This window comes from Diceros bicornis, chromosome 29 (assembly GCF_020826845.1).
Source record: "Diceros bicornis minor isolate mBicDic1 chromosome 29, mDicBic1.mat.cur, whole genome shotgun sequence".
In the NCBI taxonomy this organism is placed as follows: Eukaryota; Metazoa; Chordata; class Mammalia; order Perissodactyla; family Rhinocerotidae; genus Diceros; species Diceros bicornis.
The window spans coordinates 28260460-28287138 of record NC_080768.1 but is presented as its reverse complement, the minus strand read 5'-3'; the positions used below and the strand labels follow the sequence as shown (position 1 = coordinate 28287138).

The window sequence follows — 26679 nt, the reverse complement described above, 5'->3', positions numbered from 1 at the left end:
TTGATGATTTGAGATCTTTTTTGTTTTTTAATGTAGGCCTTTATAGTTATAACTTTCCCCCTTAGCACTACTTTCTCTGTGTCCCATAAGTTTTGGTATGCTGTGATTTCTTGTTTGATACATTGGTTCTTTAAGAGTGTATTATAATTTCCACAAATTTGTGAATTTTCCAGTTTTACTTCTGCTGTTGATTTCTAACTTTATTCTGTTGTGGTTGGAGAAAATACTTTGTAGGATTTCTCTTCAAATCTGTTGAGACGTAGTTTGTGGCCTAACATATGGTCTATCTGGAAAGTGTCCCCTGTGCATTTGAGAAGATTGTGAATGCTATTGTTGAGTAGAGTGTTCTGTATATGTCTTTTAGATCTAGTTGGTTTATTGTATTAACTTGTTTCCTTATTTTTTGTCCTGTTCTGTCCATTATTGAGAATGGGATATCGAAGTCTCCAACTATGACTGTACAACTATTTCTTTCTTCAATTCTGTCATTTTTTGCTGTGTATATTTTGCTGGTCTATCATTATATGCATAAATATTTATAATCATTATATCTTTTTGCTGTATTGAACCTTTTATTAATATATAATGTCCTTCCTTGTCTCTTGTAACTTTTTCTGATTTAAAGTCTATTTTGTCTGATATTATTATAGCTACCCCCACTCTCTTTTGGTTACTGTTTGCATGGAATATCTTTTTGCATCCTTTCACTTTCAGTGAATCTCAAATGAGTTTCTTGTAGGTTGCATAGAGTTGGATCGTGTATTTTTATTCATTCTGCCAATCTTTGTCTTTTGATTGGTGAGTTTAATCTATTTACTTGTAAAGTAATTACTGATAAGGAGGGTCTTAGTTCTGTCATTTTGCTATTTGTTTTCTATATGCCTTCTAGCTTTTTTGCACTTCGTTTCCTGCATTACTGTTTTCTTTTCTGTTTAGTTGATTTTTTTATATTGAAATGTTTAAATTTCTTATTTCCTTCATGTATGTTGTGTAGCTGTTTTCTTTGTGGTTACCATGGGGATTATATTTAACTTGGCAATGTTGTAACACTCTAATTTGAAATTATATCAGGTTAATGTCAGTAACATAAAAACTACTCCTTTAGAGCTCCATTCCCACCCCTTTCGGTTGTTGATTTCACAAAATTACATCTTTACAAAATTATACACTGTGTTCTCCAAAACATAAACTAATAATTCTCTTAAAACCATTAGTGTCTTAAATTATGTAGAAGACAAACTTTGTATTTACAGAGCAAAGTTAAAATAATACTAGTTTGTAGACTAATAATTGCTTTTTGAAAATGTATTAGTCTCTTAAATCATGTAGAAAACAAAATATAGAGTGACAAACTGTTATTACAATAATACTAGCTTTTATAATTGCCTGTGTATTTACCTTTATTGAGGTCTTCATTTCTTCATACTACTTTGAGTTACTGTCTAGTGTTCTTTCATTTTACCGTGCAGGACTCCCTTGAGCATTTCTTGCAGGGCAGATCTAGTGGTAATGAATTCTCTCAGCTTTTTTTTTTAAATCTGGGAATGTCTTAATCTCTCCCTCACTTTTGAAGGACAGATTTGCTGCAAATAACATTCTTGGTTGACTGTTTTTTTTTTTTTTTTTTTTTTTTTTTAGCACTTTGAATATATCAGCCCATTACCTTCTGGCCTCTAAAGTTTCTGATGAGGAATCTATTTTTTATCTTATTGAGTATCTTGAGTATGTGATGGTTTACTTTTCTCTTGATGCTTTCAAGATTCTCTTTGTCTTTTGAAAGCTTGTTTATAATGTGTCTCAGCATGAGTCTATGAGTTCATTTTACTTGGAGGTCATTGAGCATCTTGGTTGTTGATATTCATATCTTCCATCAAATTTGGGAAGTTTTCATCCATTATTTCTTCAGATATTCTCTCTGCCCCTTTCTCTCTTCTCCTTTTGGGACTTGCACGATTTATATGTTGGTCCACTTAATGGTGTTCCAGAGGTCTTTGAGGCTCTGTTCACTTTTTCTTCAATCTTTTTTCTGTCTGTTTTGCATACTTGATAATTTCCATTGTCCTATCTTCAAGTTCACTGATTCATTCGTCTGCCTGCTCCGTCTGCCTTTCAGTCCCTGTAGTGAAATTTTCAATTTATTTACTGTACTTTCAGCTCCAGAATTTCTTTTTGGTTTCTTTGTAGGTTTTCTATCTCGTTATTAATATTTCCATTTTGTTCATACATTGTTTTCTTGCCTTTCTTCACATCTTCCTTTTGTTCTTTGAGCATCTCTGGGACAGTTGTTTTAAAAGTTTTTGTCTGGGATATTTACCCTTAGGTCTTTTTCAGGGACTGTTGATTTATTTTTTTCCTTTGAATGGGCCATACTTGCCTGTTTCTTTGTATGCTTTGTGATATTTTTGTTGAAAACCGGACGTTTGAATCTAATAATGTGGTAACTCTGGAAATCAGATTCTTCCTCTTCCCCAGGTTTTGCTATTTTTTGTTACTGGTTTTTTGATTGTTGTACCCTGTCACTGTGCTGGGAATTAGCCTGAGGTGTAAACTTAAGGTCTTCTCAGGTCTTTTCTGACTCTTTCCTTGGGCATGCATGGTCACTTTCTAATTTTCAGACAGATTCTGCCGGTGCAGTTGTTGTCTAGGTTGGGAGACAGATTCCTCGTGCTTCCTATTCTGCCGTCTTCACAGATTCTTCTATGGTACATTTTGAAATCAGGAACTATGGGACCTCCAACTTGATTCTTTTTCAAAATTGTTTTGGCTATTCAGGATCCCTTGAGATTCCACATTAATTTTAGGATGGGTTTTTCTGTTTCTGCAGAAAGTGCTCTTGGAATTGTGATAGGGATTGCATTGAATCTATAGATTGCTTTTGATATTACTGACATCTTAACAATATTTTAAGTATTCTGATCCATGAACACCGATGTTTTTCCATTTATTTGTTTTCTTTAATTTCTTTCCGCAATGTCTTTAGAGTTCTTTTTATTTGTTTTACATATATAATCATTACCATTTACCACAGGGCCTAATGGAGTCTATTTTATTATTTTTAAAAGTATTTCAAGTCATGTTATGAATAATTTACATAAATAAGAATAAAGGGTTGGTGAAAACAGCTTTATTTGAAATTTTAATATTTTAGTATAGCAAACCTCTGTATCAAGTACATTTTGGCAAACAGAAATGAGAAAGATGGAAGATTACTATTATATGTCCTTTTAGCAAAGTGAGATGGTAAACTATCACACAGTATTATATGATGAAGTCCTTCCTGTTGAATAATTAACTGAATGAAAATACCTTATTTCCTTTATGTCCTTAGAAATATGTTGTTCACTCATTGATTCTTAAGCTTGAGGTTATTCAGCTATGGTATTGTCTTCTAAAGACTCATAGTTTGAGACTAATTCTATGATGAATTTTACCATCATCATTAGAGTCTAGAGTGCTGCTATCTGGATTTTTGCATTCTTGTTCTTATTTGTTAATAATAGTGAACTATCTTCTGTCACTTTTCTTGTCATTGCTCTGAGGAGTAGAAAATAAAAAATTTTGAATTGTCAGATATGCTCAATGAAAGCTAAAAGACAATGAAGACTACTCCACTCTTTATTTTCTTGAAAGATGATGCAGTCCTTCCGGCAATGCAGTAAAAAACTGGAGGATAGCTATTTATTTCACTGCTGCATCAAACTTCTGGGCGATTTAATCATTCTTCTATTTTCTTATAATTTTAACTTTCTAAAGCATAATTGGAAATAATTGATGGGTAATGATGAATAAGTAGCAGTATATTTCAAGGTAGAGGAAAAGTAAGAACACTAAGATCCCATAATTTTTCTCAGATTAATAAAAAGGTCCAATGGACCCAAACCATAATTGCAACATAGATTGAATTTTATTTTATTTTTAAAAAATAATTTTCTTTTTTTACTTTGGAAGATCTCTAAGAATAAAAGTCTTGAAATATCAATTTTTAAAAATAGAACTGTTCAAGAACTGTTGAACTAAAGAACTAAAATTGGGCCTGGTGGACCCTAATGGTATATTAAGGATTAAAAGAAATGGGAATTTTTTGTTGTAAAAACGTTTTTTGGGGGGTGAGGTAATTTGGAGTTAACTGAAAATTTTTTCTTTATCTTTAAGGCTTTAGGGGACCAGATACTATTTGTAAATCGTCCTGATAAGAAGAAAATTCTTTTCTTCAATGATAAGAGCTGTCAATTTTCTGTGGATGAAGGTGAGCCGTTCTGTGTAGATACTTTCTTTAGTTTGCAAGTGTGTTGCAGATTGAGTGACAAAGTTTATATTTATAAATATAATTATAACTTAAATTTTATAATACTGCTTTTTTAGTATTATTTCTTAGGGCTAATAACTTCTATGTCTAAGATGTTTCTCAGAATCCAATTTAATTTGAAATATGTAATTTGAAAGATTTTAGGTTAATTGTACTTACAGTCATGGTATAGCAGTTGATGATTTCTTATGCTTATAGCTCAGGTATAGCAAGCATGAGTTTTATTTCTTTATTTCTATTATTTTACAAATATTACTTCAAATCTTGATATGAAAGCTTGATGCAGGGTGGAATAAAGAATAAATTTTTGTTGGTGACTGATATTCTTTTAAATAACTTACGAATCTTTTGATCAAGTTGGATAAGGAAGGAGATTACTTTTTTCTTTCTGACAGTTGTAGTGTTGGATGCTAAGCTATATGTTGAGTCTTCTACTAAATGTGTGATACATATATTTTGGATTTTAGTTTAAAAATATTTCATCAATATTTGTCATGTAAATTAGTAATTAAGGATATAGTCATGAGAAATTTCTTTGCTATATAAGTAGAAATTCTCATTTAAGCAAATATATTTTACTTTAAATTTATATTAATTTTGAAGTTTTATAAAAAGGCAAGAGAAGAATTGAACGTCATTTTAATTATAAAATTTCTAAAGTAATAGAAACTCACAGCAAAATATTCTAACAATATAGAAGTACGCAGAGTAAAAAAGTAATATTAGACTCCAAATAGTGAAACTATTACTATGCCTGCCTGGTCTTCATATTGACTCTTCTTTATGGCGTGAAATAGAAGAGATTCTATTGAATGAATAATTTTGTAAAAGAAATGCTTTTATAAGTCTCATCCCTTTAGTAGCCCACAGATGTGTTAATTATGATTTTGTAATTGGTACAATAACTATAAGTTTTTCTATTATGTTTTATCTGGCTGTAGATATTCAGGTTTGTGGCCCTTATAGATAGCAGTTTAGTCAACTTCAAGGTACTTAGATGATCATGATTTGTTTTAGGAAATAGAATATTGTGTTTTTGTGAAAATTGTGATTGAGAGTACCTCGTATGTAGTTGGTTCTCAATAATGTTTCTTAATTAAACAAAAATTTGCAAAGCTTTCCAGTTCTTTTATTCTGGCCTATCTTATAAATAAGGTAAACTTTCTTTATGTAAATGAAGTAATAGTGAACTCCTTTTGTACATTTTAGTGATAGGTGCTCATTTAAGAATAGTTTGGCTTAGGGGCTGGCCCTGTGGCTTAGCAGTTAAGTGCGTGCGCTCTGCTGCTGGCAGCCTGGGTTCGGATCCCGGGTGTGCACTGACATACCACTTGTCAGGCCATGCTGTGGCGGCGTCCCATATAAAGTGGAGGAAGATGGGCACGGATGTTAGCTCAGGGCCAGTCTTCCTCAGCAAAAAGGGGAGGATTGGCATGGATGTTAGCTCAGGGCTGATCTTCCTCACAAAAAAAAAAAAAATAGTTTGGCTTAGCGATTTTTGTATTGCTTGAATCTCCTTTACTTGGAATTTCACTTCTATGTAAACTTTTATACTTGTCAAATTGATTTCCTGCTTTTAAAAAACATAGGGATGGACTTGATCTTTAAGATCCTTCCAAGTTTAAACAAACAGGTAATTCCTTTATTCTTGGTATAGTTAATCTGTTTGAAAAAAATTTGCAGTTATTAAAAAACTTATCACAGATGTCACATGTTCAAATAGCAAGGAAGATCTTACAGTAAAAACCAGATGTGTATTTCCTTTCTGTAGTTCTGAAAGTCCCTTTCTTTTGTGGCAACTACTTAACTGGTTTTATTTTAGATTCTTCTGGTGGTTTTTCCCATATTGCTAAGTAATATGCTTATACTATTATTTTTTAATTTTTCAACTTGAAGCATTGTAATGACTTATTCTGTTCATCTTTCTCATTCCAACACCTGTCTCCCTTCTGTACTTCCCAATATAGTATACCACTAGTTTTAGTTTCTCTACCATTTATCTTGGCACCTTCAACATACAACGTACTTAACCTTTCTCAGTGGGAATTTTTAGTATGAAATCTGCTCTGCAGATGGCCGCATAGTGTAGCATATTACCTGTTCTGTAAATAGATCTTTAAATTGAGGCAAGTGTTGAGATTGCAGTAGCTCCATAAGAGTAGCATGAAACTCTGGGATTTCTTGAGAGTATTTCATGGAGAAATTTTAGGAGTACACTTTGCATTTAGCGGTAATCCTCACAATAATCCTTAGACTAAGCTATTATTATTTTCTGTCCCTTACGTTCTTTCTGTGGATACCGTTGTTTTAACTTTGCTCAGTGTTTTCCTGTTGTGTATCTTTTACCTATATTTCTATCCCTTAATATTACCTCTATTTTCATTTGCCATTTTATATGGATTTTGTTGGTTTACACTCTTCCTGTCTCCTCATTATTTGTCTAAGTCCAAAATGAGGATTTTCACTTTTTTCCCCCAGGTTATGAGAGTAATCATAAATGCTTGTTAGTAAAATCACACACATTTAGAAATAAGTTTGGTAAAATAGTTTGATGTTTATTTGTCTAGTTTACTTTCTCTCTATTACAGATAGTCTATAATACCAAATGGCTATTTAGTATTCCATTTTGCATGTGTACCTGATGGATGAATTTTTAAATATTTAAAAACGCTGCAGCAAATATTTGTACACATCTTACACATTGGGTATGTGCATATGTGCTTTTTATGTTAATTAAGTAGCCATATAAATCAGGAAGATATGGGGAAGGTAAATTGATAAATTATTTTTGCATCTTTTAAAATCTTTGTTTTGCTGACTTATTTAATATGTGGTGAAATATATTACTAGATTTCCTGATATTGAACCATCCTTATACTCTTAGAATAATCCATCTTTGGCTTTATGTATTTCTGGATTCTTTTTACTAATGTATTTAAGGATGTTTGCTTTAGAATGGTCAGTTTTCTTTTTTGTGTATGGTTTCTTAGGGTTTGGTATGCGTGTGATGCTGGATTCATATAAAGAAAAGCACAGTTTTTCTTCCCTTCAGTCCTTCTTTTCCACCTTTTCCTTCCCTTTCGTTTTGAGAATATTAGATTCCTTGAAGATAGGAAAGCATACACCCATGATTGTATCTGGCTTGTTGGTTTTTGACAGCATTCTTAATATCTTCTTTGATTATGTCCATCTTTAAGTTTTCTATCTTGTGAATCAATTTTGGTAATTTGTGGTTTCCTATAAAATCATTCATTTTTAATTTTCAAATTTAAGTGTATAATTTTGGAGAATATGACCCTAGAATTTAGTTTTTTTATGTGTTATTTTTCCTTTTTATTGCTAACTTTTTTTGCATTTGGGCTTTTCTTTGTTGTACTAGTAGCTGTTTATCTATTTTACTTTTGTTGTTGTGTTTTTGTTTTAAAAGAAAATATAATCTATCAGATTACCCTTTACATAGTAGTTTTTGACTACTTGATATGAGCAGTGACTGAGCAAACGGTAAAATTTTCAATTGCATTTATGTTTTTGTTAATTTTGCCAGCACTTCCTGTAGTTACTGCTTTATATATTTTCCTGTGGAGTTTTGGTTTATAAACATTTCTTAAAGTCATAGTTTAAGGATTGTATCCCTAATCATTATAAAGTATCCCTCTTTTGTCACGTTTAAGATTTTACTTGAAGTCTAGCTTTATCTCATATTACTATCTTAACTCCTTGCCTTTTTTTTTTAATTGACTGATATATTTTTGTCCATTGTTTTACTTTATACCTGTCTCCTTTTGTTTTAGATATTTCCTTTGTAGCTGGCATATGGTTGGTTTTAACTTTCTGAATCAGTTCTGAGTGTCATTTTATATTTACTATCTTTATCGTATGCTGTATTTTCCCTATTATTTATTTGGAAATTGTACTGTTTTGGAGGAGGTTCTCCTATATATCTCAAGTGGTTCTCTTTATATCTTTAAGTAATTTGCTTAAACTTACAGGTTTCACTTTATCAACTTCATTGTCTTCTTTTTACTTCCTAGTTGACACTTTCTGGAATTTTTGTTACAGTCTTATTATTTATTCATAAATCCATTTTTTCAACAAATATTTATTAATCTCCTGTTATGCTCCAGTCATTTTGCTAAATCTAGGGAATACAGTAGTGAATAAGGTAGACTAGTCTCTACCTTCATGGAGCTTACATTCTAAAGGATAAAATAGACAATATACAAAATAAAAAATGATTACAGATTGTATCAAATGCTAGGGAAGAAATAAATGAAGTATGTGCTAAGCTAGTAAAGTAGTGGGAGGGGTGGAACTCAGAGAAGACCTCTGTGAAAAAAGATGAGGAATGAGGTGGAGCCAGCTGTGCAAAGTATCAGAGTAGTGCCCATGTGTGTGTGGTCGTGGGGGAAGTGGGGTTCAGGCATAGAATAGCAAAGGCAAAGGCCATAGGCAAGACTTTGATTTCTTTTCATAGGCTAGTAGTCATTTTTGGTTTGTAATCATTTAATCAGATTCAGTGGACCTTTTAGATAACAGATATTTTGTAACATATTTTTTGCTCTTGTAAAATAAAATTCGTAGATAATATAACCTACCTTTACACATAATTTCTTAAAAAGTCAGTATAATACCCTAACTGTAACATAAAGGAAAAATAAAAAGAGATTGATTTAAATTTAAAAAATTCATTTTAATATTTGTAATTGTTCAAGCACATTTATGGTAGAATATAAATGGAGTATAAATAAAACAGCTGTTTACATTTATATGTAGAGTCACCATTGAATGTAATAGCTACAAATGGACTAATACAGATATGACGCATTGGCAACCTGTATACCATAATTTGGTGTTTTCCTTTAGTGATAAAGAAATTTGGTAAAGTTTTGAAAACTACAAAGTGCAGCTTTTCTGTGATTTACAAAGGTTAATCATACTGTATTCTGTATACATTATACATTGTATGTTCCTAGAAAATCAAGTGTGTATAAAATCAACCAGTATAGAAAAAACGTTCTTTATATATGTAAAAGAGAATTGGGTTCTAGGCTTGGTTAATTATTATAAACTGGTATTTTTCATTAATCTGTATACTTTTTAGGAAGGATGGTTGGGAGGAAAAAGTTTTTCAACTGTGGCAGTATTGACATTTTGGAGCTGGAATATTTTTTTGGTGTCGGAGTTGTCACTGTGCTTTGTAGGTTGATTAAGCAGCATCCTTGGCCAATAGCATATTTTCCCCCACAGTGTAACAACCAAAAATGTATCCAGACATTACCAAGTGTTCCCCAGGAAGCAAAATTGTCCAGATTGAGAATTTTGTTAAAGGTACAGTTTATGTTTATAACACAGCAAAGAATCAATTAAGATACGTTGTCTTCAGCCTTCTTTTCATGTATCCTTTCATTCAGCACATTTCAGTGATATAGGGGGTATCAAGTGAATAAGGTTTCTTTTTTTTTTTTTAATTTTATTTATTTTTCCCCCAAAGCCCCAGTAGATAGTTGTATGTCATAGCTGCACATCCTTCCAGTTGCTGCATGTGGGACGCGGCCCCAGCATGGCTGGAGAAGCGGTGCGTCGGTGCGCGCCCAGGATCCGAACCCCGGGCCACCAGCAGCGGAGCGCACGCGCTCAACCGCCAAGCCACGGGGCTGGCCCAATGAATAAGGTTTCTGTGCTTCAGTTTACAGGCTGAGGGAGGAATGACGTGGGAACACATGGTACAACATGTCACGTAATTGTCATTGTAGTGTTTATACAATGTTCTAGAGACACTGGGGGGAACAGTCACCCACAAGAACCTCAGGGGTAAGACGCTGTTCTTTTAGGTGAAAGTGTTGGTGATGCATAAATCACTAATTCAAAAAAAAAAGGACTTTTTGTTAATGATATAAATTACATGTGTTTCCACAGAAGACCCATTGAAAATTGATGCATATCTTACCCTTTGTCTTCCTTTCTGTCTCTTTTTTCATATTTTATTTCTCAAAATGCTTTGTCTTGATTGTATTGATGAAGATTTTGTTTTTGCACACCAGATGGCAGTCTTAGCCATAGAGAGAAAATCTTGAGTGAGTAAGCTTTCAGTTACACAGAAGAGTCACCCTTCATTCTATCTGAAATAGAAGCAGATGTCCTAAAGTGAGATATAGCACAAGTGAGGAGAGAGTTTATTTTGTAGTAATTTTTAAAATCAAATAGATAAGGGAACACAGGGTATTTGGACGTAGGTATGTGTCTTATTTCACAGAAGTATTTATTTCCTTAAATCAGGATCTTTTTCATTTAGAGGTAGTATAAATGCAGTGGTCAAGAGGATGATCTGAGTAGTCAAATTGTAGGTTTAAATCTTAGCTCTACTCCTTACTAGTTTAGGCAAGATACTTAACCACTCTTTCTCTGAGATTCCTCATCTATCAAATAGGAATAATGGTATCTGTACCTCATGGTCCTTAATGCGGATTAGATGAGTTAATATAAATAAAAGTGTTTAGAGCTTGGAACAGGACCTGGCACATAGTAAGAATAATAGTAACAGTAATGTTAGCCATTATTAGTAGCATTGAAAATATGAAATAGTACCAAAATACTAGATGTTTTAATCTTACTTATCTGGTTACTTATTCACGTTTACTTAGCCCTCTATCTGGTTATTGACTCAGTAGATCTGTAGTTTTGCATTTGGGTAGACAGATAGCAAAGAAACAGAGCCAGTTTAGTGCGCTGAGGCTACATGTGAGGCACTGATCTTTTGCAGTTATATAATGTTTGTTGGTGTGTTGGTGTTCCTGGTGAGAAGTCTCATGACAATCTGACTTTTCCTCTGTTGCTGGTAACTTGTTCTTTTCTGTCTGAAAGCTTAAACAATTTCAACTTCATCCTTAGAATTCAGGGCTCTCCCCGGTAACTACTTCCCCTGGGGCTCTGATGCTATTTTAAGTCATTGTTTTTTAATGGCTATATGGTATTTCATTTTATGGATGTACTTGAAAACAATTTTTCTGATGCTCCACAGATAGAAATTTAGTTCATTTTTTTTTTTTTTGCTATTATAGATAATGCTCATTATATCAGACAAATTAGACTAAAACAGAACAGTAACAAGAGACAAAGAAGGGCATTACATAATGATAAAGGGAACAGTCAATCCATCAAGAGGATATAACACTTGTAAATGCCTACATGCCCAATGTAAGAGCACCTAAGTACACAAAGCAAATATTACAGACATAAAAGGAGAAATTAACAGTAACACAATAATAGTAAGGACTTGAACAGAAGAAGACAGAAGATCAATAAGGAAACATTGTCCTTAACTGACACATTAAATTAGATGGACTTAATAGGTATATACAGAACATTCCATCCAAAAACTGCAGAATGCACATGCAACATTCTCCAGGATGGAGAATAGATCACAGGATCTATCCTATTCCAAGTAAAGGAGATTCAAGCAATACAAAAATCGCTAAGCCACACTATTTTTTTTTTTTTGTGAGGAAGATCACATATTAGACCACAATATTCAGTAAACTTAAGAAGACTGAAATAATATCAAGCATCTTTTCTGACCACAACAGTATGAAACTAGAAATCAACTATAAGAAGAAAACTGAGAAAGTCACAACTATGTGGAGATTAAACAAAATGCTACTGAACAACTATTGGGTCAATGAAGGAATCAAAGGAGAAATCAAAAAATACCTGGAGACCAATGAAGATGAAAATACAACATACCCAAATCTATGGGATACAGCAAAACCAGTACTAAGAGGGAAGTTTATAGAAATACAGACCTACCTTAGAATCAAGACAAATCTCACATAAGCAATCTAACATTAAACCTAAAGGAACTAGAAAAAGAAGAACAATTGAAGCCCAAAATTAGTGGAAGGAAGGAAATATTAAAAATCAACAGAAATAAATGAAATAGAGACTAAAAAGACAGTAGAAAAGGTCAATAAAACTAAGAGCTGGTCCTTTGAAAAGATAAAATTAACAAACCATGAGCTAGACTCACCAAGAAAAAAGAGAAGGCTCAAGTAAATAAAATGAAAACAAAAGAGGAGAAATTACAATGAATACTACAGAAATATAGAGGATTATAAGAGAATACTATGAAAAGATATTTGCCAGCAAGTTGGATAATCCAGAAGAAATGGATAAATTCTTAGAATTGTGCAACCTTCCAAAACTGAATCAAGAAGAAATAGAGAATCTAAATAGACTGATTACTAGTAAGGAGATCGAAACAGTAATCAAAAACCAAAAAACACAAGTTCAGGATCAGACAGCTTCCCTGGTGAATTCTACCAAACATTTAAAGAATGTTTAATACCTATCCTTCTCAAACTCTTCCACAAAGTTAAAAAGGAGGGATGCTTCCTAATTCATTCTACCAGACCAACATTATTAGCTGATCCTGAAACCAGACAAGGACAACACAAAAAAAGAGAATTTCAGGCCAGTATCACTGATGAACGTAGATGCAAAAATCTTCAACAAAATATTAGCAAATCAAATAAACAGTATGTTAAGGTCATACACCATGATCAAGTGGGATTTATTCCTAGGATGCAAGGATGGTTCAACATCTGCAAATCAATCAGTGTGATACACCACATTAACAAAATGAAGAATAAAAATCACATGATCATCTCAATAGATGCAGAGAAGGCATTCAACAAGATATAGCTTCCATTTATGATAAAAACTCTGAATCAAATGGTATAGAAGGAAAGTACCTCAACGTAATAAAGGCTGTATATGACAAGCCCATGGCTAACATCATACTCAGTGGTGAAAAGCTAAAAACTTTTCCTCTAAGATCAGGAACAAGAATGCTCATTCATGACTTTTATTCGACATAGTATTGGAAGTCCTAGCCAGAGCAGTCAGGCAAGAAAAAGAAATAAAGGGGATCCAGATTGGAAAGGAAGAAGTAAAACTGTCACTATCTGCAGATGACATGATTTTATATAGAGAATACCCTAAAGAATCCACCTAAAACTATTAGAAATAATAAATGAATACAGTAAAGTTGCAGTATTCAAAATCAACATAGGAAAATCAGTTGCATTTCTATGCACTAGCAACAAAATAACAGAAATGTAAATTAGAATATAATCCCATTTACAATTGCAACGAAAATAATAAAATTCCTAGGAATAGATTTAACCAAAGAGATGAAAGACCTATACACTGAAAACTATAAAACGTTGAAAGAAATGGAAGAAGACACAAAGAAATGGAAAGATATTCCATGTTTATGGATTGGAAGAATTAACATAGTTAAAATGTCCATACTTCCTAAAGCAATCTACAGATTGAGTGCAGTCCCCATCCAAGTCCCCATGACATTTTTCACGGAAATAGAACAAAGAATCCTAAAATTTATATGGAACAACGAAAAGACCCTGAATAGGCAAAGCAATCGTGAGAAAGAAGAACAAAGCTGTAGGTATCACACTCTCTGATTTCAAAATATACTACAGAGCTATAGTAATCAAAACAGCATGGTGCTGGCAGAAAACAGCAATGCAACATGGATCAATGGAATAGAATTGAGAGTTCAAAAATAAACCCAGACATCTTTGGACAGAATTTTCAACAAAGGAACCAAGAACATACAATGGAGAAGGGAAAGTCTCTTCAATAAATGGTTGGTAAAACTGGACAGTCACATGCAAAAAAATGAAAGTAGACCACTATCTTATACCATATACAAAAATTCACTCAAAATGTATTAAAGACTTTAAGACCTGAAACCATAAAACTCCTAGAGGCAAACATAGGCAGTATACTCTTTGACATCAGTCTTACCAGTATGTTTTTGAATATCATGTCTCCTCAAACAAGGGAAACAAAAGAAAAAATAAACGAATGGGACTACATCAAACTAAAAAGCGTCTGCACAACAAACAAAACCATCAACAAAACAGAAAGCTTAAAAATTGGGAGAAGATATTTGCAAATCATGTATCTGATAAGGGGTTAATATCCAAAATATATAAAGAACTCACTCAACAACAGAAAAACACGAACCACCCAATTAAAAAATGTGCAGAGGATCTGAACAATTTTCCAAAGAAGTTATACATGTGGCCAGCAGGCACATGAAAAGATGTTCAACATCACTAATTGTTAGGGAAATGCAAATCAAAACCACAGTGAGATATCACCTCATGCCTGTCAGAATGGCTGTTATTAAAAAGACAAGAAATAACAAGTGTTGGAGAGGATGTGGAGAAAAGGGAACCCTCATATGCTGCTGGTGGGAATACAAACTAGTTACAGCCACTGTGGAAAACAGTATGGAGATTCCTCAAAACATTAAAAATAGAACTACCATATGATCCAGCTATTTCACTGCTGGGTATTTATTCAAAGAACGTGAGGGCCGGCCTCGTGGCTTAGCGGTTAAGTGCATGTGCTCCGCTACTGGCAGCCCGGGTTCGGATCCTGGGCATGCACCGATGCACTGCTTGTCCGGCCATGCTGAGGCGGCGTCCCACATGCAGCAACTAGAAGGATGTGCAACTATAACATACAACTATCTACTGGGGCTTTGGGGAAGAAAAGGAGGAGGATTGGCAATAGATACTGGCTCAGGGCTGGTCCTCCTCAGCAAAAAGAGGAGGATTGGCATGGATGTTAGCTCAGGGCTGATCTTCCTCAGAAAAAAAAAACAAAACACAAAGAACATGAAAACACTAATTCAAAGAGATATGTGCACCCCAGTTTTCATTGCAGCATTATTCACAATAGCCAAGACTTGGAAATAACCTAAGTGGCCATAAAAGGATGAATGGATAAAGAAGATGTGGTATACGATGGAATACTACTCAGCCATAAAAAGATGAAATCTTGCCATTTGCTACAGTGTAGATGGACCTTGAGGATGGACCTTTGCTTGCTTTGCTAAGCAAAGTCAGTCAGATAGAGAAAGCCAAATACCGTATGATTTCACTCATATGTGGAAGGTAAAAACACATAGACAAAGGATAGAGTGGTGGTTAAGAGGGGAGGTGGGGGGAGGCAGAGCGTGAGAGGAGTAAAAGGGCACATGTGTATGGTGATGGATGACAACTAGACTTTGGGTGGTGAACATGACGTACTGTATACAGTTGTCGAAATATAATGATGTACACCTGAAATTTATGTCATGTTATAAACCAGTGTTACCTCAATAAAAAATTAGAAAAAAATAATGCTCAATCTTTGCACATAAATATATGTGCACTTGCCTGATTATCTCCTTATTGTAGTTTTCTTTAGGTAGAATTGCTGGGTCAGAAGGTAAGACATATTTAAAAAATCTTCAACCTTTTGCGTAATGCCCATCATAAAGTTTGCACCAGTTGTTTTGGACCAGTTTACCCCTTCATAGCAGTATATGAGGAGGCATCCGTTTCTTTACCCTCACCAGTACTGGATGTTTTTAGTTGACTTTGACAGCCTCCTAAAAAATAAAGATTATCTTTTTTAATTTGTGTTTTCTTGTAATGACTTTATAAAATTAAAGAAAAACAGGTTATTTCACTTTGTAACTGACAGCTGTGCGTTTTCTGTTCCCACATACTTTAAAAAGTAATTAAATTTGGAATCTTGGGAAATCCTGCCTCTAAAATTAGGCCCTGCTTTCCAGTGTTCCTCTTAAGTATTTATGCAGCTGTAATACATTTACATAGTAGATGTAATATTTAAATACTGCAACAGCATTGAGCTAAGGGAGGTCGGGGATTAAAGTAGAAATGTTTTATTGGGGGAAAAAAAGACATTGAAGAGTTTTTATTCAAGGATTTTCATCTAGCAGTAGCTGAAGTGACATTTCTTTTAAGCAAAAGGAAGTAAATTTTGTTTTAATGTACTTTCAATTCCACTGTACCATGAAAATTTATAGTCTTGTATATTCTTTTTGGTGCTACATTTATATACGGATTAACTTTCCAGACCATTGCTATCACTATTCTAGTAGGTATTATTGCCTCTGATTGTGTTGTAAGAGGCTGCAAGTATTATAAGCTCTGTACATGTCAGGTAGAAAGTCAAAGTAGTTTTAATCTTCAGGGAACTGAAATTTTATAATTCTGATGATATAGAGGCTTGATAAAAGTGTATTGAATAAAATTTGCCACTGAATAAAAGGTGTTTTTATCATATGTACTTTTATTCTCTTTACCTTTTTTGTTGCACAGAGAGAAGTACACAGTTTAATTATTATACAGTTATGTTTTACTTATTCTAGATACATGAATACAATTTTTACATGTTGATAGTTAAAATTTAGCAAGTCATGTTTAAAATGCCAGGACTATTAATTTTTGTGTGACATACTTCCTTCAACAGCTATGATAAATTTGACATGTAAAGTTCTAGTTATGGTATACATTTTAGAACAGTAATATCGTGTGCTTTCTTGCAATTAGAAAGTTTTTATTGCTGATTTGGAAGTTTGGCCTGAAGCTATTTTCTCTCCTATATAGCTGTCATGAGCAGATGTAGTCACATTAATCACATTGTTCTTGAAGTTTGGCTGAAAAGCAGATAGTTGGGGACTTCTAGCTTCCACTTAGAGTGGAGAAAGCTGGACGAAGCATTGTTCCCACCCTTCCAACAACAACCACAACAACAATAAACCCTACACAGTTGCAAATTTATAGTTTTCTTGAATCCATCAGAGAACTGAGGTTGCAGGGCAGCCACCTAACCCAAAATCTAAGGAAAGAGAGGTACCTCCAAGAAAATGTGTAGTGCAAGCACTTGTTTGCCTGGGACAGACAGAATGAAGAGCGCTCAGAAGAATTCAGTGAAAATTTTAATGAACTGCTGAAGGCTCAGTGTGGACTAGTAAGAGAATATAGAACCCCTGGGTGCTGTAGACACGTGGGAATTCATACCTGCTCCCAGGCTCTTCTCCACAGATTTCACTGGATGGTTACGAAAAAGAGGCTAGGGCGGGGGTACTGGCCTCATTGGGCAGCCTGGAGGAGGGGAACAGTAGACAGTTCAGGAAAGACCTGAAGCCCTGTCTGAATCATTGTCCCTCCCTTTCTGCTGTGAGACAAAAGCCTTCAGCTGCTGTGGGAAGGGAACAGAAAGAAAGCCCTTTACCCCTGGGGAAGGGACACGAATATGTACTGGGTCGAGAACTTTAGCAGAGGGGGTGGGCAGGAACACTGAGAAGGCCACACCTTAGACACCAGGTAGCACAGTGCTTGCCTAAGACCTAGGATAAATTAGTATCAGAGAACTTCTACCCCCATACCAGGCTAACAGATGTGAGGTGACAGGTAGCAATGGAATTCTGTGAGAATTGCAAGAGCGTGGAGGCAGACAGACCATCTGAGGTGCAGCATAAAGGGAAGACCTAGAACTACACGTTGAGCAGACACTGAGAAAAACCCTCTGGCAAATGAGCCTTCACCCTAAGCGCAAGGTATAGCTAGAGGAATTTGAAGCCTGTGGTGTATTATGGGTAACCATAGCACCAACAAATTCCAAACCAAGCTTATATTCTGACAATAGAATGACTTGACCTCCACACAGTAGCGGCCTAGCAGAAGGAAAGGCGTGTCCATATTCAGGCACAAAAACTATTTACCTCAGTCTCAGCTGTCCTACAGAGGATATCCTGCTTTCAAAAAAAATTGTTAGGCATAAAAAGAAGCAAGGAAAAGTAATTCAGTATTGAGACAAGGGAATTAACAGAACCAAATTCTTAGGACACCGATATCAGAACTATCAGACATGGAATTTAAATTAACTCTGATTAATATGTTAAGGCCTCTAGTAGAAAAGGCAGATAACATGCATGATCAGGTAGGATATTTCAGCAGAGAGAGAGACATTATAGAAAAAATCAAATGAAAATTCTAGAAATGAAAAGCATGGTAACAGAGACAAAGAATGCCTTCGATGTGATAAGCTCATTGGTAAACTTTGTATAACCAAGGAAAGAATCTGTAAACTTGAAGATAAGGCCAATACAAATTATCTAAACTGAAATGCAAAGAGAAAAATGTGAAAAATGTAAGAGAGCATCCATTAGCTGTGAGATATAATCAGATGGTTTAAATGTGTAATTAAAATCTCAGAAGGAGGAGAGAGCGAGAAAGGGACAGAAGAAATAATGGCCAAGAATTTTCCAAAACTAATGATAGACACCAAACTGAAGATCCGAGCAGCTCAGAGAACACAAGGCAAGATAATCCTAAAAAACAAATGACAGAAAAACACATAGGCATATCATATTCAAACTGCTGGAAATTGAGGATGAAGAGAAAATATTGAGGGTAGTCAGAGGAAAAAGCTCATTACGAGGAAAATATAATTACTGTGGACTTCTCATTTGAACCTATGCAAACCAAAAGACAATGCAGTGACATCTTTAAAGGGCCAAAAGGGGAAAACTTGCAACCTAGAATTCTGTACCCAGAATTGAAAAATTTGAATTTGATATACTAGTTTGATATACTTAAATACTAAGGAAGTTCTTCAGGCAGAGGGGATGTGATACTAGACAGTAACTTAGATCTGTACAAGTAAGTGAGTGTGCTGTAAATGGAATAAATGAAGGTAAATATAAAATTCATATTTTTCTAATTAAAATTTTTTAACATTTTTAATTAACTTTTTTTCTTATTTTTAATTGCTCTGAAAGATAGCTGACCATAAAGCAAAAATATTTGAAATGTATTTGGTTACAGAGCATACGTAAAAGTAAAATTTATGACAATAATAGCTCAAAGGTTAGGAGGCAGTATACTATTATAACATCTTTATACACTACATATGAACTGGTATAATTTACTTGAAGCTAGGCTGTACTTAAAGATATGTGTTGTAAATCCTATGACAATCACTAAAACCATTTTTTTTTTTAAAGTAACTATAGTTAACAATACTGGATTGTACATTTGAAAGTTGCTGAGAGTAGATCTTAAAAGTTCTCATCACAATGAAAAAAATTATAACTGTGTGGTGATGGATGTTAACTAAATTTACTTTGGTAATCATTTTGCAGTATATTCATATGTCAAATTATTATGTTGTATACCTTCAACTAATACAATATTGTATGTCAATTATATCTCAGTTAAAAAAGTATAAATAATAAGCCAATATTGAGGGAAAATGGAATCATAGAAATATATTCATTTAATCCAAATGAACACAGAAACAGAAGGAAAAAAAACAAGGAGTAGAAGGAACAAAGAGAAACAGTGAGCAAGATCATAGATTTTATTCCAAACATATTAATAATTATGTTAAATGTAAATCATCTCAACATACTAATTAAGACAGATTTTCATCTGTCTAAACATATGAAATCATCTAACATTCTTTTCACTTTAAAATTGTCTAACCATACTAATTGAGACAGATGTAAATTGTCTCAATTAGTTGTAATAATTAAGAGAGAGATTTTCAGATTGGATACAAAAGTAAGACCTTGTTATATGCTTTCTGTAAGAAATTCACTTTAAATATCAAGACATGGGTTACAAGTAAAAGGATGTAAAATGATATACCATGCAAACACTAAGCAAAGGAAACCTAGAGTGGCTGTATTAATATCAAAGTAGACTTCAGAGCAAATTACCATGGATAAAGAGGAACATTACGTAACAATAAAGGGTTCAATTCTCTAAGAATACATAACAGTCCTTAATATGTACGTATCTAACAACAGAGCTTCAAAATACATGAGTTAAAAATAGATGTAACTGAAAGAAGAAGTAGACAAATCCTCAATTAAGATTGAAGTCTACAATACTCCTCTCTCAGTAATTGATTGAACAAGTAGGTTGAAAATGAGTAAGGATATGAAAGGTTTAACACTATCAACCAACTGGGCCTGATTGACGTTTATAGAACAGACTGCCCAACAACAGAGTACATATATTTTCCAGTGCACGTGGAGTATTCACTAAGACAGATGGTTTTCTAGGCCACAAAACCTTAATGAATTTAAAAGAATTGAAAGCATACAAAGGAATTTAAAAGAATTAGAAGCATATGGAGGATGTGCTTGGACCATAGTTAGACTAGAAATCAGAAATAGATTTGGAAACTCTCCAGAATATTTGGAAATTAAGTAACACTTTTAAATAACTCATGGATCATGGAGAAAATGACAAAGGAAGTAAAAAAAAAATTCAATTAAATGCAAGTGAAAGCACAGTGTATCAAAATTCATGAGATGCAGCTATAGCAGTAGTTAAAGAGAAATATAGATCATTAAATGCTTACGTTAAAAAAATATTACATTGGGGCTGGCCCTGTGGTGTGGCGGTTAAGTGCTCGCTCCGCTGCTGGTGGCCCAGGTTCAGATCCCTGGTGTGCACCGAGGCACCACTTGTCAGGCCATGCTGTGGCGGCAACCCATATAAAGTGGAGGAAGACGGGCACAGATGTTAGCCCAGGGTCAGTCTTCCTCAGCAAAAAAAGAGGAGGATTGGCATGGATGTTAGCTCAGGGCCGATCTTCTTCACCCAAAAAAAAAAAAATTATTGTGTGGATATATCATATTTTATTTATCCATTCATCAGCTGATGGCCATTAAGTTGTTTCCACTTTTTGGCTATTATGAATAATGCTACTATGAACATTTGTATACAAGTTTCTGTGTGGACATATGTTTTCATTTCTCTTAGGTCTATACCTAGGAGTGGAATTGCTGGATCATATGGTAATTCTATGGCTAACTTTTTGAGGAATTGCCATAATGTTTTGCAAAGTGGCTGCATCATTTTGCATTCCCACTGGTAATGTGTGAGAGTTCCACTTTCTCCACATTTTTGCCAACACTTTGATTTTAGTGACCCTACTGGGTATGAAATGGTAACTTACTGTGGTTTCAATTTGCATTTTTCCCTAATGACTAATGACGTTGAGCATCTTTCCATGTGCTTAATGGCCATTTGTATATTTTCTTTTGAGAAATGTTTACTGAGATTCTTTGCCCATTTTAAAAATTAGTTGTTTTTTGTTATAGAGTTTTAAAGAGTCTTTATTCTGGATACAAGTCTCTTATAAGATATATGCTTTGCGAATATTTTCTTCCATTTTACAGGTTGTCTTTTCACTTTCTTGATAGTATCCTTTGAAGTACAAAGGTTTTTAATTTTGGTGAAGTACAATTTATCTATTTGTTTTTTGTTGCTTGTGCTTTTGGTGTTCTATCTAAGAAAGCATTGCCTAATCTAACATCAGCAAGATTTACTGCCATTTTTTTCCTCTAAGAATTACAGTTTTAGCTCTTTCATTTAGATCTTGGATCATTTCGAATTAATTTTTGCATATTGTCTGAGGTGTGGGTGCAGTGTCATTCTTTGGAAAGTTAAATGTTTATTACTACATTGTAATATATATTACTGTATGACCCATCCATTCCACTCTTAGGTTTTTACCCACATTCACTCAAAATCCATGTGTATTTATATTAACTTTATTCATAACCTCCAAAAACTGGAAACAACTCAGATGTCCTCTAACTGTCCCTTAATTGCCCCTAAGTGTGATATGTCGTTACAATGGAGTACAATTCAACAATGAAAAGGAACAAAGTACTGACATGCTTAACAACATGGACAAATCACCAATATGTCATGCTTAGTGAAAGAAGCCAGATTCAAAAGGCTATATATTGTATTATTGTATTTGTATGATATATTTATGATATTTTTGGGAAACAAAACCGTAGGAACAGATAATAGATTAGTGGTTACCAGGGCCTGGAGATGGAGAGAGAAGGGTTGACTATGAAGGAGCACAAGGGTATTTTTTGCAGTCATGGAATTGTTCTATATTGTTATTGTGGTGGTACAATTTTTTTTTTTTTTTTGGTGAGGAAGATTCACTCTGAGCTGACATCTGTGCCAGTCTTCCTCTGTTTTGTATGTGGGTTGCCACCACAGCATGGCTTGAGTGGTAAGAGTCCACACCTGGGATCTGAATCTGTGAACCTGGGCCACCGAAGTGGAGCGCGCCAGACTTAACCACTCCACCAGGGGGCCAGCCCTGACTATACATTTGTTAAAACTTTAGGAACTGTTCACCAAAATGTGCAAGTTTTATCTATATTAAGGTAAATTATACCTTAATAAAAAAAGGAAAATTAAAAAGTAGTTATTCAAAAGTATATTTTTTGTTGAGGATGGTGTCTCGCCCATTGTAAAGCAATTTTCAAAGAGTTACCCCAAGGTTTCTTTTACTTACCTTTGGTACCGATGTCATTTTAAGTAAAAAGTGCCATTGTGCTCCGTGTTGCATTTCAGCAGGATCACTAAGCACAGCAAATGCTGTCAAATTCCTTTCATCTTTCCTAGCCATAGTGAGCTCTGGGCATGATGCTGCCCATTTGCACCACCACACATTTGGGCACACCATGCCTGTTCTTCACAGATGTCCAGCCTGTAACACCATGCTAATGACAGAATTCTCAACAAATATTTGTTGGAATGCTAAGAATGAAATGTCAGTTGTCTGTATAATCTTATCTGTTTAAATTATACTCTTTGAAGAAGAAAAGTCTAAAGCCCCGTGTATTAGTTTTCTATTGCTGCTATAACAAATACCACAAACTTAGTGGCTTGAAACAACACAAAGTTATTAATTTACTTTCTGTTCTAGAAGTCAGAAGTCTAAAATGGGTCAGCAGGGCTGCTTTTCTTCTGGAGGCTCTCGGGGAGGATCCATTCCTTTGCCTTTTGCAGCTCCTAGAGGCTGCCCAGATTTCTTGGCTCGTGGCCCTGCATCACTCTGATGTCTGCTTCTGTTGTCACATCATCTTCTCTGACTCTCCTGCCTCTCTCCTTTCCTGATAAAGGACCCTTGTGATTTCATTGGGCCCACCCAGATAATCCAGGATAATCTCCCCAAGTCAAGATATTTAATCACATCTTCAAAGTCTCTTTTGCCATATAAGGTAATATATTCACAGGTTCTGGGGCTTAAGATGTAGACATCTTTGGGGGGGGCATTTTTCTATCCATCACACAAGAGAAATTATTTTGGTAGTGTCTAAGATTTAGGATTATTACTTTAGGGGATGAGGTAAATTGAGAAATGTCCTAATTTCTGGAAGTGCAAAATAGATAACAACACTTGTGAAGGAAAAGGGAGGCATCTTAATAACAAGTAAAGGAGAATGCAGGAAGATGTGGTGTGTTGCTATGTGAGAGTCTGCTTTTTCTTCTTCTTCTTCTTCTTTTTTTTTTTGGTGAGGAAGATTGGCCCTGAGCTAACATCTGTTGCCAGTCTTCTTCTTCTTTTTTTTTTGCTGAGGAAGATTAGCCTTGAGCTAACCTCTGTGCCCATCCTCTATTTTGCATATGGGATGCCACCACAGCATGGCTCGATGAGTGGCGCACAGGTCTGCACCCAGGATTCGAACCTGTAGACCCTGGGCCGCCCAAGCGGAGCACACAAACTTAACCACTGCGCTACCAGGCCTGCCCCTTTCTTCTTTTTTTTGATGGCAAAGATGTGTCTTAACTCTGATACTCTTAGAACACTATGGTCTAATGTAGATGTAAGAAAAAGCAATAAGTATATTAATTATTAATAAGTATGATCCTTCTTGAGTTGTCATTTATATATTTAGGAAATTATCCTAGTAATATATAAATACCTCTGCATATTAAAATATTTGTCAAGAGTTGTATAGAGCAAAAATGAAAATTCTACAAGTAAACCTTACTCCTTTCTCTTTGGGGATATGTGTTGGTATGTATTTTTCTGGACTTTTATGATGCATTTAATATGTATGTACTTTTTATTTTATTTATTTATCTTTTTGCTAAGGAAGATTTGCCCTGAGCTAACATCTTCCTCTATTTTGTATGTGGGTTGCTGCCACAGCATGGCTGACAACGAGTAGTGTAGGTCTGTGACCGGGAATTGAACCTGGGCTGCCAAAGTGGAGCGTGCTGAGCTTAACCACTAGGCCACCGGGCCAGCCCCTGTACTTTTTGTTTTTAAAGAAATTTTTAGAATTTTAGTTTTTTCTACTTTACATAAATGAGATTACTCTTTATTAGCCCATCCTTTTCTTAGGTGTTTTATACTGCGTTCATTAAAGGCATTAGCCCCCCAAAATAAGAGATGATAGATGTTAGATGATATGATAACTATAACAGATATAGAGATAGTGCTTTTTTCTTTGCAGGCATTATTCTCAGTGCTTTATGTATGTTAACTCATTTATTCCCCACAACTCTATGAGACAGGTGTTGTTATTATCCCTGTTTTACAGATCAGGAAACTGGGGCAGAGAGGTTAAATAACTTGCCCCATGTTACATAGTGTATGGGGTAACTGGATTCAGACCCAGGTAGTGTGGCTCCACAGTCTGTACTAGACTGTTCTACTAATTTTGCATTTCACAGGGACGGTCTGGGCATAGCCAAAAATGTGAATGAGTTATTTGGGAATTGACGCAAAACCTCATTGATGAGTTTACTTATTTTCTTTCCTTCCCTGACATACTTTCTGTTACACAGTTTTCATTCCTAGCTCAAATGGGACAGGGGTCTCTTCAATTGAAAGGGTCAAATCTGAGTTTATGAATTCTAGCCTGCTTTTTCTTCTTTTCTGTTAAAAGACAGTAGACTTCTAAATTAGTTCCTAGTTTATTTACACTTATAGCTTAGAGCATGCCTGACTTTCTCTGCTAGAACAAATCATCTGCCTTTATATTTGTTGTCCCCTAATCATTTGCTGTTTTCTAAAAAAGAAAAGCTATTGGTAGAAAAAGAAAACAGAATGCCCAGATCTTGGTTTCTAAATACCATTCTCCAGTAAAAGGAGTCAGGACTCCTCGGCGAAATGGTTGCTTCTGTATTGGGGGAAATACAGATGAACTTGGAACATCTTTTGGTACCAGAAAGTGAGAGAGTGCTCAAAATAAACAAAAAATAAAAAATAGGAAAAATAAAAAGGGAAGCAAGTCAAAAAAACACAGGAACAGTCTGAAGGGGCATTTAGTGACTAGTGCCAGGATGTTTGAATAATAAAATAAATAATGATAGTAATGGATTATAATTCATGAAATAAAATAAGTATCCTCGAGTCCATACTAAATTAAACAAACAGTTGAATAAATAAATTGGAGAAAGAACAGCTCGCTCTTACAGTAGAATTCTAATTCACGCATATGGAAGGAATGCTGGAAATAATTTCTCCTTAGGCAAACCCAGAAGTAATAATTGTTGTAGGCAAGAACTGTCAATGGATACTAAAATTAGTGCATGAAAGAATAATGAGAAACAGGGTATTTGCTTAGTCTCAGTAGATCTCCTTATAAGATACTTATTAATTACAAAGGGAAAAATGATAGCTTCGTGGTGGAGAAATCTGACAGACACCAACTTAACCACTGATCAGTTTAACAGCCCCAGTAATAAGACATATTGACATCATGTACCCTTGATGTTATACACTGAGAAGGGCACACCATCATTTCCGTGATATTCTTGCCCAAAATGCACAACCTCAATTTAATCATGAGGAAATATCAGACAACCCCAAATTGAAGACCATTATATAAAATAACTGACCAAAACTCTTTAGACATGTCATGGTCATGAGAAACAAAGAAAGACTGGGCACACTTAGAGATTGGAAGAGACCAAGGAGACATGACAACTAAACAGTGTGGGATCCTGAATTGGATCCTGGACTAGGAAGAGGACTTGGGCAGTAAAACTGATGAAATTTGAATAAGGTATGTAGATTAGTTAATAGGCTGGTATCATTGTTAATTAGTTTCAATAATTTTACTAAGACTATATCAAGTGTTAACATTAGGGGAAGCTGGGTAAAAGGTGTACAGGAACTCTTTTTGCAACTAATTTTACAACTTTCCTGTTAATGTAAAATTATTTTAAAATAAAGTTTAAAAATGTAAAAAGAAAACATACTCTGTGGTGCATAGACTATCGTAGACAATAGCATTTCATATGTTCACAAGTCAAATTGATGAGAATGTGCTAGGTTCAGTGCCACCGTTAGTGGGAAACTTATGAAGATAGAATTCCTTGCTCTCCAGGAGCCTATAGCCATTCAAGAGGCCGAGAAAGTCATGCAAGCCAACAATTGTTATCTGTTAACTAATTTCTATAATGTATGCAGATGAAAGTTCAGTGAGCATATAGGAGAAAGAGCCCCTAATATATCTATGGATAATCAAAAATTTTTATTCAGAGATGTTTTGGATTTAAATAACTTTGTGCCTAGGTTGAATTCTTTGTAGTAGAGTATCTTTTTTGTATTTGCTCACCATCAACAAAAAGCTTTTCAGTATGTAGCAGAAAACATTTCCTAAATATCACCAGAGTCCCAGCTGTTTGGGCATCATTTGCTTC

At 34.6% G+C, this 26679-nt stretch overlaps 1 protein-coding gene across 1 annotated transcript in view; it reads left to right on the top strand.

Annotated features, from left to right (window-relative positions):
- The window catches only part of GTF2E2 (general transcription factor IIE subunit 2), a 71463-nt gene that overhangs the window by 41771 nt on the left and 3013 nt on the right, over nt 1-26679 (top strand). The window contains exon 6 of the mRNA XM_058525152.1: nt 4153-4246. Coding sequence (XP_058381135.1) covers nt 4153-4246 — 94 coding nt within the window. The remainder of the gene's footprint in view (nt 1-4152; nt 4247-26679) is intronic.